The sequence below is a fragment of the Megalopta genalis genome, chromosome 5 (genome assembly GCF_051020955.1).
Source record: "Megalopta genalis isolate 19385.01 chromosome 5, iyMegGena1_principal, whole genome shotgun sequence".
NCBI classification, from domain to species: domain Eukaryota; kingdom Metazoa; phylum Arthropoda; class Insecta; order Hymenoptera; family Halictidae; genus Megalopta; species Megalopta genalis.
The window spans coordinates 6627755-6643284 of NC_135017.1; the positions used below are offsets into that span (position 1 = coordinate 6627755).

Here is a 15530-nt window from a genome sequence, read left to right on the forward strand (position 1 = left end):
CGCGCTCCAGGATTTTCCAAACGATGCATCAAAGCAATTCATGGTAATTAGAATTTTCATGAACATTCTACTGTTATTTTTGATTTGTTTATTTACGTTATCTGTGTTTGCATACGTCGTTCCGATTGGAAACATCGTATTTGCTGAAATAAACTGAGAAATATGTGTTCCAACCATGATTTTCGTTAGTTTTAAACATTGGAATTCGAATTTCCCGCGCCAACGACTAGAATTTTTATCAATACACTTCCTCTTATTTTCCTTTTAAGATATTCACGAATATATTTATTATTTATGATACATGTCATACATGATATATGATCATAATACGAAACCAGAATTTCTAATCGACATTCATTTTTATTTCACTAGATTCTCATTTATTTATTCATGTTTCGTATGCTCGTATATTTTACTTAAATTGAGAACACCATGTATGCTAAGTTAAATTGGAAAATCTAATTGAGAATTGTTCCGCGAACAATTTCCACGAGTTTCGTACTTTCAAATTCGAATTTTTCCCGCGCCTGATAATTTAAAAAACAACTTAGAACAAGAACACTTATTCGATAACATCGATAATAGTAATCAAATTGCTTCGACAACGGTACAGTAATTTCTCTCGGAAATGCCAAATTTCGGGTTGCTGTAAATTTCCCTGTGCTAGTCCTACGCCTATGTGATTTATTGCTACGTCGATGCTAAAGGTCATAAGGCAACATAACAGACACAAAATAAAAAAGGTAAGAAAAATTGCGGAGCTACAAAGTACGTGGTAGGTAATAAGTACGCGACTGTCGAATCGTGTCAGGTGGCCTCCGAACTGCCTTCGAATCGTGTCAAAAAATTATAAATAAAAAAGTTAAGTCATCGCTTTTATTCTAGCATTACTATGTATTCATATTAATGTACACCGGCATGCAGGTCGCTGCCTTTTTTGCCGACTGCCCCGAGTTTCTATAAAAACGAGCCGCGAGATTCGAAGAATCACGACTTAGTATTCTCAGATCTGCCGGTTTCAATTCCGATCTCCGTGCATTTCCGGGAGAAATTACTGTACATGCTCCAAATCTCAGATTTTCTCGCATCCGTCCTCAAAGAATCTACCCAATCTGCCTAAATTCCGCGAAATTCGAACCTGCCGGAAGCGCGTTTCCAAAACAGGGGATTGCTCGTCAGAAAATGAACCGTCCCGATGAAACAACGAGATTGTTAGGGGTTCGCGTGTATAGAGACTCCATCTCGCTGTCAGAGGTTTCAACGGAGTGCCTGGCGTCCATTTTGTTCTTTCTCGTGGTCCTGGAAGTTCTCGTCGACGCCAGGCCGGGTAACATTATCATCACTTCGTACAGACTACAGGTACAAACTAAGGTGGCTGGAAAATCTGTGCATGGGCCAAAAATGTTATCGGCACGCCGATCCGCGTGAAATTCACCGTCGCCGGCTCTCGTATCGCCGCGCGTCCCCGCGAACGAACCCGAACGTCGCGTGACTCGGAATGTCGAGAACATTTTTGCGTCCGTCAACGCGCGCTCGCTTACGTCGTTCGAAAAAGAAAAAAAACAGCAAAAGAAAAAAGAAGACGTAACGAAGACAGAGTGTGAAAAACGGTAGTCGTCAATGAAGAACACCAGAATTCTTCTGTTTTTTTTTTCTTTTTTTGTGAATCTTTTTTTTTCAAATTCCCTTTTTTCGTCTTTTAATGGCACTTATTACAGATGGTACAAATGATTCTATAAACTAGAGCGTAGAGAGATTGTAGTAGTCGCATAAAAGAAACGAGAGAAACGAAGTAAACAATCATTATAATACGTAAAATTAATCGTATGCGTGTTTCGGGGCGGGGGCGGGGGGCGTTTGGTGGCGGTGGTGGGGGGGTAGAGAGGATCGACTAATGTGTGCACGTGGGATGTAATCGTAGCGAACAACGGTCTCGTCCGGCACACACACGGGACACAGTAGATAGAAGAGAATTCAAATCGAAATTAAAAAGTACAGAGAGAGAGAGAGAGAGAGAGAGAGACAAAGTGAACAGAGAAAGGGGCTTGGTGGGGAGGGGGTCGTGGACGTGGTGGGTGGTGGTGCACGAGTTAAACGTGTCAACGAAATAGACAGTCGAGCTAGATTAAAACACAGTTAATTATCATTATTCAGAACGGTGGCTCGTCGTCGTCGTTCTCCTATGTTAGCCATCGGGGTGTCACCGCCATCGTCGCCATCGTGACCACCGTAATCGCTGTCGGACGACGAGATGGGGATTCGGAGAACAAAGGGAGCCGGTGTGACGGTTCAAAGTACTCGGGTGGGGTACAAGAAAACAATTTCAACTGTTCCGAAATTTACAAACGAGAAAACCGAAGGATCGAGAAAATGAAGGTGGGGCTGGGGGTGAGGGGGTTTGCTGGATTATTAAAAGGGATCGTGACAACGGCGCTGCGTGCACTCGGGGTCCTCGATTAGGCTGCGGCTGCTTCCTCCTCGGTCATCCGGGTTTAGGTTCGCACAACCAAGAAGAGGAGATCATGCTGCCGGTTCCGATGGTCGATCGGTCGGTGGTTTATCGATGGCGTGTATGCTTTGTTTACTTTTTCTTTTTTAACGCGATTGGGTTAGGCGGTTGAAGAGAGAAAGAGAGACAGAGAGAGAAAGAGAAAGAGAGAGACAGACAGAGAGTGAGTAAGAGAGAGAGAGAGTGAGAGAGAGAAAGATAGATATAGACAGAGGTGTGCATCGCAGACGACGACTCGGAGTTAGAGAATTTTTCTTTTCCTTGTTTTCTTGTTTCTTTAGAGGTTTTTCTTTTTGGATTTCACGGGGCTGGGTTTCCATGGGGGCTAAAGGGGGGTTCGGGCATATCGAAGAGGGAGGGAAGTCGGACGACGGCAGGTGGCACTCACTCGCTACTCTTCAAGTGTTCGCCCTGATCCATGGACAGGCAACCAGCGCCTCCACCGAAGCCGTATCCCTTAGGGCCGAACTTGCGACCGTGGCAGACTTTGCAAAATAGCTCGCCCTCGTGCTCGGTGCAGTTTGTCGAGTCGAGCAATTTGCCGCAGAGACCTGCAACAGACAAACACGTGCTTGTGCTCGACCAACAAAATAGCGGACATTGTCCGTGGAACGTTCGAAACTACCCCTCTTTTAGGTACGAACTATCCCCCCTTCCCTTGTTCGTACGCCCCTGGTTCGATCTCTACTGTCGCTTATAAAGCGTTCATTTTTTAATATTAATTCCCTTTCCTTTTTAATGTGACAATGTTAATTTCGAGGTTCTAGAAGCTCGCGAAGCTCCTTCTAAAATATTTCTGCAATTATGAAGTGTCCATTTTAGTTATAAATTATACTCCTCGCTTGCAAACCCTTACTTGTAGATGTACAGCAAAATTTCTTTGATTGTAAGATTTTGTTTCTAGTCATGGAGCTCTGCTTTCACTCGTAGACTGCAGTGTCTGATTGTAATAGTTTGTTTCTCCTCAGAAAAAATTGTGTCCGTTCATTATTGTCTGTTTCTAATTAACAGACTTTCATCTGTTCGCGATAGTCTGTTTCTACTTAGAAAAATTTGTATTTGTTGATAATAATCTGTTCCAGCTCAGAACTATTTGCGTCTATCTATGACAGTCTGTTTCTACTTAGAAAACATTTCTGCCTATCCATGATAGTCTGTTTCCATTGAGTAATATTTATGTCTGTTCATAATTGTCTGTTTCTACTTTGACTTTTTAATTTCTATCTGTTCGTAATAGTCTGTTTCTACTTAGAAATATACGTGTATGTTCACAATAGACTGTTCCTACTTAAAAACGTTTGTGTCTGCCCACAGAAATCTCTTTCTACTTATAAATTTGTATAACAAATTGTATAACATTTATATAACAAATGTCTATTTCTCCTTAAGAACGTTTGAATATGATTCTGGTTAAAAACATTTCAGTACGTTTCTACTAAAAAGAACGTTTTGATTTTTCATAATTTCGAATAAACTTTTAACGAAAAACTGATAGATCGTTAGCTTAATAAATCGATGAAAATCGGAAAAAGCAAAATGACGTCCAATAAAAATAACCTTAACAACGTAAACATGACTGAAAAATTATATCACGATAATTTCTAAAACTACCTTTCGACTGCAATTGATTATAAAGTTTCCAAAATCCAATCAACAGAATTAAGTGCAGAACAATGAGGGCATCGAAAGTATCGAAAAAACTTGTAGCACTATTCTCAATATATTAAGGCTGCTAAAAGGAGACAAGTACAGTTTCAATTCACTCTTGTTTTCGACGGTTGATGCAGACAATTTTGATTTCGTTTAAATGACTAGTCTAATAGTAACAATGCAACCAGCCAGGTCTCTCGATCTAACTGAAAATTCCGAATACCATTGCAATTAGGTGTAATAGCTGTCGAAAAAGCAAAATAGCGCGTGATAACAAATAAATTCAACAGCGTAAAAATTGCTCAATAATTATATCGCGATCATTTCTAAAACTACCCTTCGACTGCAGTCGATTAAAACAGTTTATAAAATCTATTCAAGCATAATTATAACTTGACTCGACGCAGCGTATAAGTGAAATTACAGAACAACGAAGATCAATCTATTGATACTATTAAAAGAGTTTTTACCTAATTATTATTTTTCGCAATTAACGGCAACTTCTATTCCGCACGGAGATCCTCCATTTGTTAAAAACCGTTCAATCTCGATGCAACCCGAACTCCCAAATACCGTCGCAATCAGGTATAAAAGCGATCGAAAAACTCGAGTGCCGCTATTTTCCAAATAGAACTCCATTATCCGGCTGCCCGAAAATTCCCGCTAAAAGCCCGAAATGCGTTCCGCGGCTTGAGGTCGCGTCGCCGCGAATAGCAATGGCGGGAACGCCGGGGTCGTTCTCTCTCGAACGGTTCGCGTGCGACAAGAATCGCGGGAAAGCGTAACCGAATAAACCGGTATAATGATCGCGCCGGCGAACGTACCGCCGCGGCGGTTCGCGCGGATTATTCCCGTGGCGTCGCCGAAAAGCGAAACGGCCGATGAATATTCGATGGGCCGTTTTCTATTTCTATTTTCGTGGTGCGGCGCGTCGGAATTTTTGCGGGCGGGGGTCGTTGCACCCTAAAACACACTTCGATTGATCCGCTGGCTGGCACACAAAACTAATTAGGGCCGAGACAAACCCATCCGGGACCGGCGTCTCGAACCTATTTACAGCAACGGCTAAATTTAAAAAGACTCCGGACGACGACGATGGGCGCCTTGCGCAACGGGACGCGACACACCGTGCTCCAGAATCCGAGAATCCTGGCCGAAACGTGTCCCGAACGACTGTTACCGTTTCGTATGCGTAGCGAAGGCTGATGACAACAGGTAAGATACCACATCTTTTTTTTTTTATAATTACATCGATTGATTAAATGTTGCTGCTTTTTCACGTATTTCCACAAATTTCGAAATTATAAAAATTCTGATTCGTTTAATGGCGTAGCTGTTATCGTTTATTTGTCTTTTGTTGTAAAATTTGTGACGATTTTGTTTGTAATTTTACCGACTTTTTTCGGTAAGTTCTTCCGGTCGGAATATTTTTCGTAGGTAATGTGAATTTTGTAATGCTCAACGAAAACTAATTGGGAATGTGCGATGCTGTGAGGATACTTTTCAACATTTTTTGAACGTTTTACAAGGTGTAATATGTCTCTGAATTGTTTCGTTGGAATTACGATTGCCAATTAACCGTGTGCTCGCGAAGCGATGTTTATTTTTATGAGATAAAAATCGTTCGATCAACGTTGAACTAATTCTATACAAAATTTGTCTACCGCGTGGATTTATAAAAAATTCTCGGTCTAGTAACATTTGTGTAACGATATCAAGTTCAATGTATACTCATGAAACATGCTTTATTCTCATCAAATAAAGATTATCAGACCAAACCTTTTCAATAGAAAAATCTAGCACGTGACTTTATAAAAAAGATTTAATCTAGTTAAAATCTAGTTAACATTTAGCAAGATCTAGTAACATTTAGTAAGATCTAGTAACATTTAGTAATATTTACGGTTACGAAAGAGAGCAACATTTCCTTTAAAACGTCTGCGGATCTTTAAATTTGCCTCTAAAAAGAATTAATTAACTATCCTTTATAAAATCGAAATATTTACACTGAAAAGTTCACATAGAATGACTGATTAATTAAATTCCAATATGGCGGCAGAGAGCTATAAGATATGCAAAGTGGTCCAAGGGTAGAAATGTTTGCAACATCGTGCGATCGATTAACCCTCGGATAATTAACAGACGGTCATAACCTCGTAAAAGGCAGACGTCGGGTCACTTCTGACCCACAGTCAATTTTCTCTTGTACGTATCCGAAAGCGAGGTCTTGCACTCCTTGTTACATCTTTTTTTGGAAAAATGTCAGAATACGAAGAGGTGCAGTTATGTATATTACATGCAAAAATCTGCGACAGTGATACCTATAAAATATTTATCTTGAAGATTTTGTGCGAGATCAACGTGGAACAATTATGAATTCCACGAACATAATAAGTTGCAGAAAAACATCTGTGTTAATATTATAACATCACAATATCATATATTATATTGTAATATTATAATATATATTATCTGTGTTAATATTATAATATTATATATTATCTGTGTCAATATTATAATATTATATATTATCTGTGTCAATGTTATAATATTATAGTATTATATATTATCTGTATCAATATTATAATATTATAATATTATATATTATCTGTATCAATGTTATAATATTATAGTGTTATATATTATCTGTATCAATATTATAATATTATAATATTATATATTATCTGTATCAATGTTATAATATTATAGTATTATATTATCCTGTGTCAATATTATAATATTATATATTATCTGATTATTAACTAATATAATTTTCTTACCAAAAGATTAAAAAAAAACTCAATCTAAATTTCAATTCATCACTATCTTCACGTTATTTTTATTTTCTAAGTTTAATCACTTTTCCTCATTTGATTTTTCAGCTTTTCCTATGATAATTATCAAATTGATTCGGTGAAAATTAGTATATAAAAATGAGAATATAAGAAAGATATAAAGATCGGTAAAAATAGTGTTAAACGATCGATAGATCGAGCAGTCGTGAATATAGGGTGTTTTTTTTTAGACAACTCACCACACTTGAAGCACATCTTGTGCCATTTGAGGCCTCCGGCGACTCGTTCTTCCGCAGCGTACACGGATTTGCCGCATTTGGGACACTTGGGGTGTTCTACTGGTTTGAAGGGCATTTTGTTTATACTGGAAACAGAAAAGAAAACCACTCTTCAATGACGCGATCAACGTCTCTCCATCATCCAGACGAACTTTTCTATTTTCGACAATTTTTCAAGTCAAATTCAATTAAAGCCTGTTTGCGAAACGTTCAAATGAAAAGTTCGCCTTCGTTCTACCGTGTTTCAGAATTATACACTTTATTTATTTCGAGGGGAATTTCTTCCTTGTTTACAAAATTTGCGCTTTCTTCTTCGTAGAATATTTTTCTCAAACGAATTCTGTCGAGAATTCTTGCTAATTTCTATATTTAATACAAAATAATTGTATTAAATGTAACCAAATTGTAAATAAATAAGAAGTAAAAGTGTAAATAAATATTAAATTCATTAATAATTGTATTTAATTTTAAGTTCTTTGATTTTTATCATGTAAAATGAAGTTTCTCGATTGACATCCTTTTTACAACATTGTTCAAAATATCCAAACAAGCGCGAGGACGTTTATTTTTAACGCAGACAACAATTTTTAAATAATTGTGTAACGACACTTTTTTTCAATTAGTAACTAATCCACAACAATTTTGGTGTAACAATTTGCTCTGTAATGATTTATAAAAATAATTTCGGCGTAATAATATAGGATGTAATAATTTTGCGAAACTAATTTGTCGTGTAACAATTTAGACAGTAACAATTTATAAAAATAATTTGTTGTGATAATATATACGATGTAATAATTTTGCAAAACTAATTTAAAATTTATAATAAGTAATAAGTAATTAAAAAAGCTAATTTAAACAACAATTTAGACTGTAACAATTTATAAAAAGAATTTTGATATAATAATTTTGTGAATCTAATTTGACGTGTAACGATTTAGACAGTAACAATTTATAAAAATAATTTGTCATAATAATATATAGAATGTAATAATTCTGCAAAAGTAATTCAACGTGTAACAGTTTAAGCTGCAATAATTTATAAAAATAATTTTGGCGTAATAATATATAGAACGTAACGATATTATAAAAGTAATTAGACCTGTAACAATGTTAGATGTCGAAATTTTACACGCAATAATCTCGTTAAAATAATTTCAGGTACGGATTTGAACAAACTAATTGATTTCAGGTGCTCGGTTCGGATGATAAACGTTCTCCGTGCTTCTGCAAAATGATCCGCCTCGGGAAAACGAATAAGAAGTTGATGCGATTCGTTTTGACATTTGGAAAAATCGGTTCTAAATTGAACGAAAAGCGAACCGAGCCGCAACAGGCGATCTGTCAGAAATAAGCGAGCTGGAACGGCTCGCTTACTTAACCAGTGCCTGACTAAAACATGAAGAATTCGTGGCTTCCCTCTCGCCGTCGACAAACGCGCGACTATTTTTGCAGTCGGCCATCGCGGGACGCGCGAAAATCGCGAAGATTTACGAGCCTAAGAGATCTCGGAAGCAAGATGCTTCTACACAGTTATATTCGACGTTTCCTCGCGAACCGCATCTCCCTACGAGATTCATTGCATTTACAGCGGCCAAAAAGAAATCACGCGGCCAATGTTTCCTCCAAATTATTTTCTTTAGAAGCAATTAGCAGAAAATATTTTCTAGTTGAGCACCGATTGCAAAGATATTATATTTTTTAACGTTTCTTAACAATTTTTACTAGGAAAATTTTCTGTTTAATATTCTTGAATAGTGTGAACATTTGCAGAGTTCGGAAATATTTAGAAATTTAAACAAAGAATTTACGATATTCGTAAATGTTTCAAAATTTTTATAAACACATAATTTTGCAGAACGTTTGTTAACAAACGTTTCAATACTGTAAGAATTTACCGTTTAATGTTCTCCAATATCGCAAAAATTTTGTGCACTTGGAAGCATTCAGAAATGTCGAAATGAAATATTTAAAAATATTGCACAAAATATTGTAAAATGCCCTTAAAAAGAATGGTCACGCGCTGTAAACATTTGCTGCTTAATTGAAGAGACGTTTGGGAATGTAAGTTTTATTGGATTAACAAATGTATCGAATACTTGTACAAGAATATTTTTGAATAGTATAAAAATTTAATGTAATAATATGATATCCTTGAATGTTGTGACAATTTCCAGAATTTTAAGATATTGTGTGTAGAATTGTAGAGCTAATAGAAGTACAGAAGTAACGGGGACACGTGTGTCGATTACTTAAAAACATATGGCAAGGTTTGTTTTCACTAGATATTTACTTTTTCGCCCGATTTGCAAACGGAATATAAAATCGACTTTAAATACACACTGTTGTTAAAACGAAAATATATTCATAAATGTTTAGGTGAAGATAAAACAATTAATTGGAAAATTGACTAGAGCAAGTGGTAGACACGTGATCAAGAAAAATTTGCAATTCACACTTTTAGGTCAATTTTATTGGATCGATTGTAACGGTGAATAAACTCGGAAACGTTCAATTATTTGATAAAATTGTAATTTTTTACTGGAATTGCATTATTTCATCCAGAATTGCAATTTTAGAATTATAGTTTTCTATAGAATAATAATTTTGTTTTAGAACAGCATTATTTTGTCCAGAATTGCTATTTACTTTGAAATTGAAATTTTCCCTCAAATATTAATTATTTTTACAATTGCAATTTTTTCTTAGAATTGTAATTTTCCTTATGATTGCAATTTTTTCTTAGAATTGTAATTTTCCTTATAATTGCAATTTTTTCATAGAATTGCAATTTTCCTCAATGTTGTGATTTTCCTTGGAATTATAATTTTTCTTAGATTTGCGCTTAGAATTGCAATTTTCCTTAGGATTGAAATTTTCCTTAGAATTGTAATTTTTCTCAGAATCGCAAATTTCCTTAGAATTGTAATTTTTCACACAATTATAATTTTATTCTAGAACAGCATTATCTCGTCCAGAATTGCATTTTTCACTAGACTCGCAATTTTTCCTCTATTTACATCGGCCATTATATTCGTCGTGGAAGAAAATACGCGGCCAATTCAATTAAACGTCGTCATTCATGCTCATCCCGGAAACTCATAATTATAGACGAATAATATAACCATGGAGGACCTAACGGTGCTGCCGCGAGCCCTATGAAGCTTTCAAACCGCTCGTTAATAATGATCAGCCTGGAATATATTAATATCATTCGCGATAGTATGATGGCGTCGCGGAGTATTCCGAATCGCGTCCTGTGAAAATTCAATTTCCCCTCGTGAATGTTGCACGGCAGGAAATTTTAGACCATCCGGACACCTTGCCCCGATGAATGAGTTCACCCGGTAATGGAAACGCGCCAAAATTCGCCTTCGTATAAAATAGTAAAAATGGCCGACGACTCGGGTCGCATGGTTCTTTAAATGAATCCGGTCTTTCTCTCCTGCAATTGTCGAATTTCCAAAATTATTTGGTAAACCTTAATTTTTAAAATAGATTACAAAATGCCCGACGAGATTGCTGCGTTACAAGCGTCTCTTCAAATATTATTTAAACAAGTTTAAATTGTTATAGTATTGCAAACAAATGTATTGTCGCATTGAGAAGAGTCTACAGAATTATTCTATGTAAGAATCGTTCGCGTAACTGTTACGGTTAACTCAGGAAAAATTCTCAAAGTTGAAAAATTCGATTCTTCTTCTCAAATCTCGTTTTTCCTTGCTCTTCACTATTCAATGAAATCTAAACAATTTTACGTGTTTCTAATGTTGTACAAAAATATACCATTCTATTTGGGAGAGTTTACAGAATAATTCTAGCTATAAATCGTTCGCGTAACTGTTACGGTTAACTCAGGAAAAATTCTCAAAGTTGAAAAATTCGATTCTTCTTCTCAAATCTCGTTTTTCCTTGCTCTTCACTATTCAATGAAATCTAAACAATTTTACGTGTTTCTAATGTTGTACAAAAATATACCATTCTATTCGGGAGAGTTTACAGAATAATTCTAGCTATAAATCATTCGCGTAAGTGTTACAGTTATCTCAGGATAAATTCTCAAAGTTGAAAATTCGATTTCTCTTTTGAAACCTCGGTTTTCAGTCTTTCTTTTTAATTTAAACAAGTTTAAAAAAGAACACCGTCGTATTTGGGGCAGTCTGCAGAATTGTTTTAGTTGAAAATCGATCGTATAATTTTTACAGTTAATGGGAAAGGCGCTTCGGGAACGCAATCGATCGGAATAGGGGAAGTTCGAGGCAAAAGCCCGCGGAAACTTCGAAGGAAAGTTGAAGACGGAGTCGCGTGACTGTCGGCCGACGTGTATAGATGGCAAGAGGGCTTCGTAGAGGCGCTAGAGATACCAGAAGAGAGTAGCAAGAGAGACGGAAGGATTCTATATCGGTGCGGACGCGAGCCGGACGCGAGGCCGTATTAGGGAAGGTGCTAGATTCTCCACAACGCGGTCGCCATTACCCCTACCGACACCAGCAATCATCGCTTACTTTCATCCAAAATCAAAGTGGATCCACAATTATTCCCCATCTGAACGTCCCGCCCCTCTTCTCAATCAATTTCAATCGAAAACCTTCTCTTCAATTTTTATTGTGGAAATGAAACAAATACGGCCGATTGATATTTAATCTGTAAAAATGGGAAACCAAAGTGAAAGAAAATCTACGATCATTATTCGGAGCTCTTCAGGGCTCGTATGTTAAGGTGTGCATGGGAAAATTCAAGTTGGATGAGTGTAACTTCTGATTAAACGTCATCAAGCGTGATTAAACACTCGAAAGTTTACGACGTCGAAACGAGAACAATGGTATTCCATTGGAGAACTATCGGGAAGGTGTTTCGCTAATTCTATTTTAGTTGTACGTTTAGAATTGAAGGAAGTGTGCGTAGACTGTCTACCATTGGCCAACTTGTAACAAGGACTCTATTTGAAATTGAAGACTGAAATGAAGACTGAAAAAAAAAAATTCAGAGGGGGTCGTGAATAATTCGAAGTATGTGAGAGATGATCTATAGAGGACATTCATTGAGAGTACTAACAAGTGAAAAATTAATTAAACGTGTTAGTGAGTAGATCATTAATCGAGAATACTGATAAATAAAAAATAAATAAGGAGTATCAGTGATTGGAAAATTAATTGAGAGTACTAACAAGTAGGAAATTATAGTGGAGAGTATTAGGGAGTAGAAAATTAATTGAGAGTATTAGGGAGTACAAAATTAATTGAAAGTATTAGCAAGTAAAAAATTAATTGAGAGTACTATCGAGTAAAAAAGTAATTCAGAGTATTAGTGATTAGAAAATTAATTGAGAGTACTAACAAGTAAGAAATTAATGGAGGGTATTAGGGATTAGAAAATTAATTGAGAGTATTATCAAGTAGAAAATTAATTGAGAGTACTACCAAGTAGAAAATTAATTGAGAGTACTAACAAGTAGGAAATTAATTGAGAGTACTAACAAGTAGGAAATTAATGGAGAGTAATAGAGAGTAGAAAATTAATGGAGATTATTAGAGAGTAGAAAATTAATGGAGATTATTAGAGAGAAGAAAATTAATGAAATGTGTTCGAGAGTAGAGAATTTACTCAGACTACTAACAAGTAGAAAATTAATGGAGATTATTAGAGAGTAGAAAATTCATTTAGAGTCGTAACGAGTAAAAAATTTATTCAGAATACTAACAAGTGAATAATTAATGGAGTATAATGGTGACTAGGAAATTAATTGAAAGTACTAATGAGAAGAAAATCCAATATGATTACTAATGAGTAGAAAATTCAATATGAGTACTAATGAGTAGAAAATCCAATATGAATACTAATTAATGAGTAAAAAATTCAATATGAGTAGTAATTAATGCGTAGAAAATCCAACATGAGTACTAATTAATGAGTAAAAAATCCAATACGAGTACTAATTAATGAATAGAAAATCCAATATGAATATTAATTAACGAGTAGAAAAATCCAATACGAGGAGTAGGTATTAACGAGTAAAAAGTCCAATAAGAAAGTACTAATGAATAAAAAGATTGAGATCGAGAGTACCGAAGAGTAAAAAGCTGTTTTCTCAAAATATACCTAAGATAAAGTAGTATAATATTGCAACCAACAGCAATAAGTGGTTGCAAATAGTTCCCCAGTTAGGAAACTTGATCTCGCCTCCATCGTTCGGAGGAAACTGATTACGATTACCGCATAACTGAATGTGCCCAATATTTCGAGAGAGGAAGTCGTTTATACATATTTGATCGGTGCCGCGGTTAACAAATTTACCTGCTAATTAAAACGTATTTAGACCGTATTGCAAGTTTCGTTCACGAAGCATCGCGCCGCAAGACATAAGTGAAAATATTGTCATCCGCGTTCAACGAAATCTATGCAATCAATCGATTTGATTCTTTGAAAAAGGAATCGTTAAAAGTTCCTCGCCTTTTCTTCCGTTACTTAATTCAATAGAATATCGAGAAGTTAAACTTTGTGCTTCGTGGAATAATTTCTAACAATAGAATGAATTTCTAGGAAGCCGAGTTGCCAGTCTTCGCGATGAAAAACAAGAACCAAGCATAAGAAGAAGGAGAAGAAGAAGAAGAAGAAGAAGGAGAAGAAAGTACTCTTTGCGAGACGCCGATATTTTTAGCGTCTTTGTTTGTACATATTCCGCCGTGTATTACATCATAACACTCGGGCGATGCGCCGCTCTTGTGTACACTATATCCGGTTCGTCTCGAATTTCATCGTGTTGAACCGATGCGTCGTTAACCCCCCTCGGAACATCGAAATTCGTCACATTCAGCTCCCTAATCGACTATTAAAAACAACATAGGCGGATTCTACGCGAAAAACTGCGTAAAAAATGTACAATAGATTTTTTTTCACATTATGCTTCGTTTTCGAGAAAATCAGTTTCGAAAACGCAGCAAGCGCTGGCGCTATCGAATGGATCGTGGATCCTTGGATTCTGCGCGAAAAACTGCGTGAAAAATATAGAAATAGCATTTTTCGTCAGATTCTGCATGAAAAACATAGAATAGCATTTTCTCATCCGACGTTTCGATTCCGAAACAATCAAACTCGAAAATTCGGAACGTCCGCGTGCTACGGTTATTTGTTTCACGGTAGAATCGGACATAGACCGATTCTACGGGAAAAACTGGATCGAAATTATGGAACAGAATTTTTCCATACGACGCTTCGTTTTCAAGAAAATCAAGTTAAAATATTCAGGTATTTTTTCCATGCTGGAAACAGATGCCAATCGATTCTACAAGAAAAACTGAATCGAAAGTGTGGAATAAAATATTTGCATAGAACGCCTCGTTTTCGAGATAATCGAGCTTGATTACCACGCGCGCTGCCGCACAGCTATATTACGTGCGGCACCATACTATACCCACTGCCGCACGCTCACCCGATCTTTAACCGCAATTATCTCCGCAACCAAGCCTCGTACGAAAAAACTTCCTTCTACATTTCCCGTTCAGTTTCTCTCGTAGAATCAGCCTGTCCCGTGAAAAATTCAAAATAGCGCGCGTATCGCGACGTTCGGGCTCGATTTATTTCAAAAAAAGAAAAAGAAAACGACGCCTCATACGAAAAAATCTCGTTCTACACATCCTCCGTAAATTCGCCACGCAGAACCAGCCTGTTACCGATTCTACCACGATACGCGAACCTATCCGACAGTGTTTCCCGAATCTTCGAACTAAGCTCTACGCGAACACCTGAGCGTTTCCCGTCGAATCGACCTCCTTCTATATCATGGTACACCATGGGTGCTCTCGGTCGTGGCTAAGCCGACTCGCCGGCATGGATAATCCGGCGGGCTCTTGGCAGTGTAGCGCGTGAAAAGAATGTCCCCTCGATGTGTACACTGAATAGTCTCGTGCTCGGTGCTGGTACTCACCACCGGTAATCGGTCTCGGAGTCACGATCTTTACGGAAACTCTCTCGTGTAGGAGGCAGGCGTCAGACTTTAAACCACCGGGCGAAACCACTCTACACCGCACTAATACTGGATTCGAATGGCTGTTCTCGCGTCGTGCCCGTCCTAGTCATAGCCCGGGGTTTGCACACGGCACGTGTGCACCGGAACGTCAGTGCTGTTGACGACAGCGTCGCGGTGGCAGAGGGAGTGCGCTTAGCCGCCTTCCTTCCGCCAGCGGGGGTGTCACAACTATACTCAGCGATAGAAGACGATCGCCCGACGCGACGGCGAACCTGTCGATTCGATACCACAGATTTCACCGTCCACGACCGGCACGCGACGGTCACCGGTGA

General features: G+C 37.3%; 1 protein-coding gene across 2 annotated transcripts in view; it reads right to left on the minus strand.

The window, feature by feature from the left end:
• The window catches only part of LOC117226410 (muscle LIM protein Mlp84B), a 33694-nt gene extending 18375 nt beyond the window's left edge, over nucleotides 1-15319 (minus strand). Inside the window, exons 1-3 of one of the 2 annotated variants that reach the window (XM_076522436.1) lie at nucleotides 15157-15319; nucleotides 7194-7318; nucleotides 2898-3060 (exon numbers count right to left, since the gene is read on the minus strand). In XM_076522436.1, the coding sequence (XP_076378551.1) occupies nucleotides 2898-3060; nucleotides 7194-7308 (278 nt within the window). In that variant the 5' untranslated portion in view covers nucleotides 7309-7318; nucleotides 15157-15319. The remainder of the gene's footprint in view (nucleotides 1-2897; nucleotides 3061-7193; nucleotides 7319-15156) is intronic. The other variant, XM_033480698.2, reaches the window with a different exon arrangement.
• Nucleotides 15320-15530: the final 211 nt, after the last annotated feature.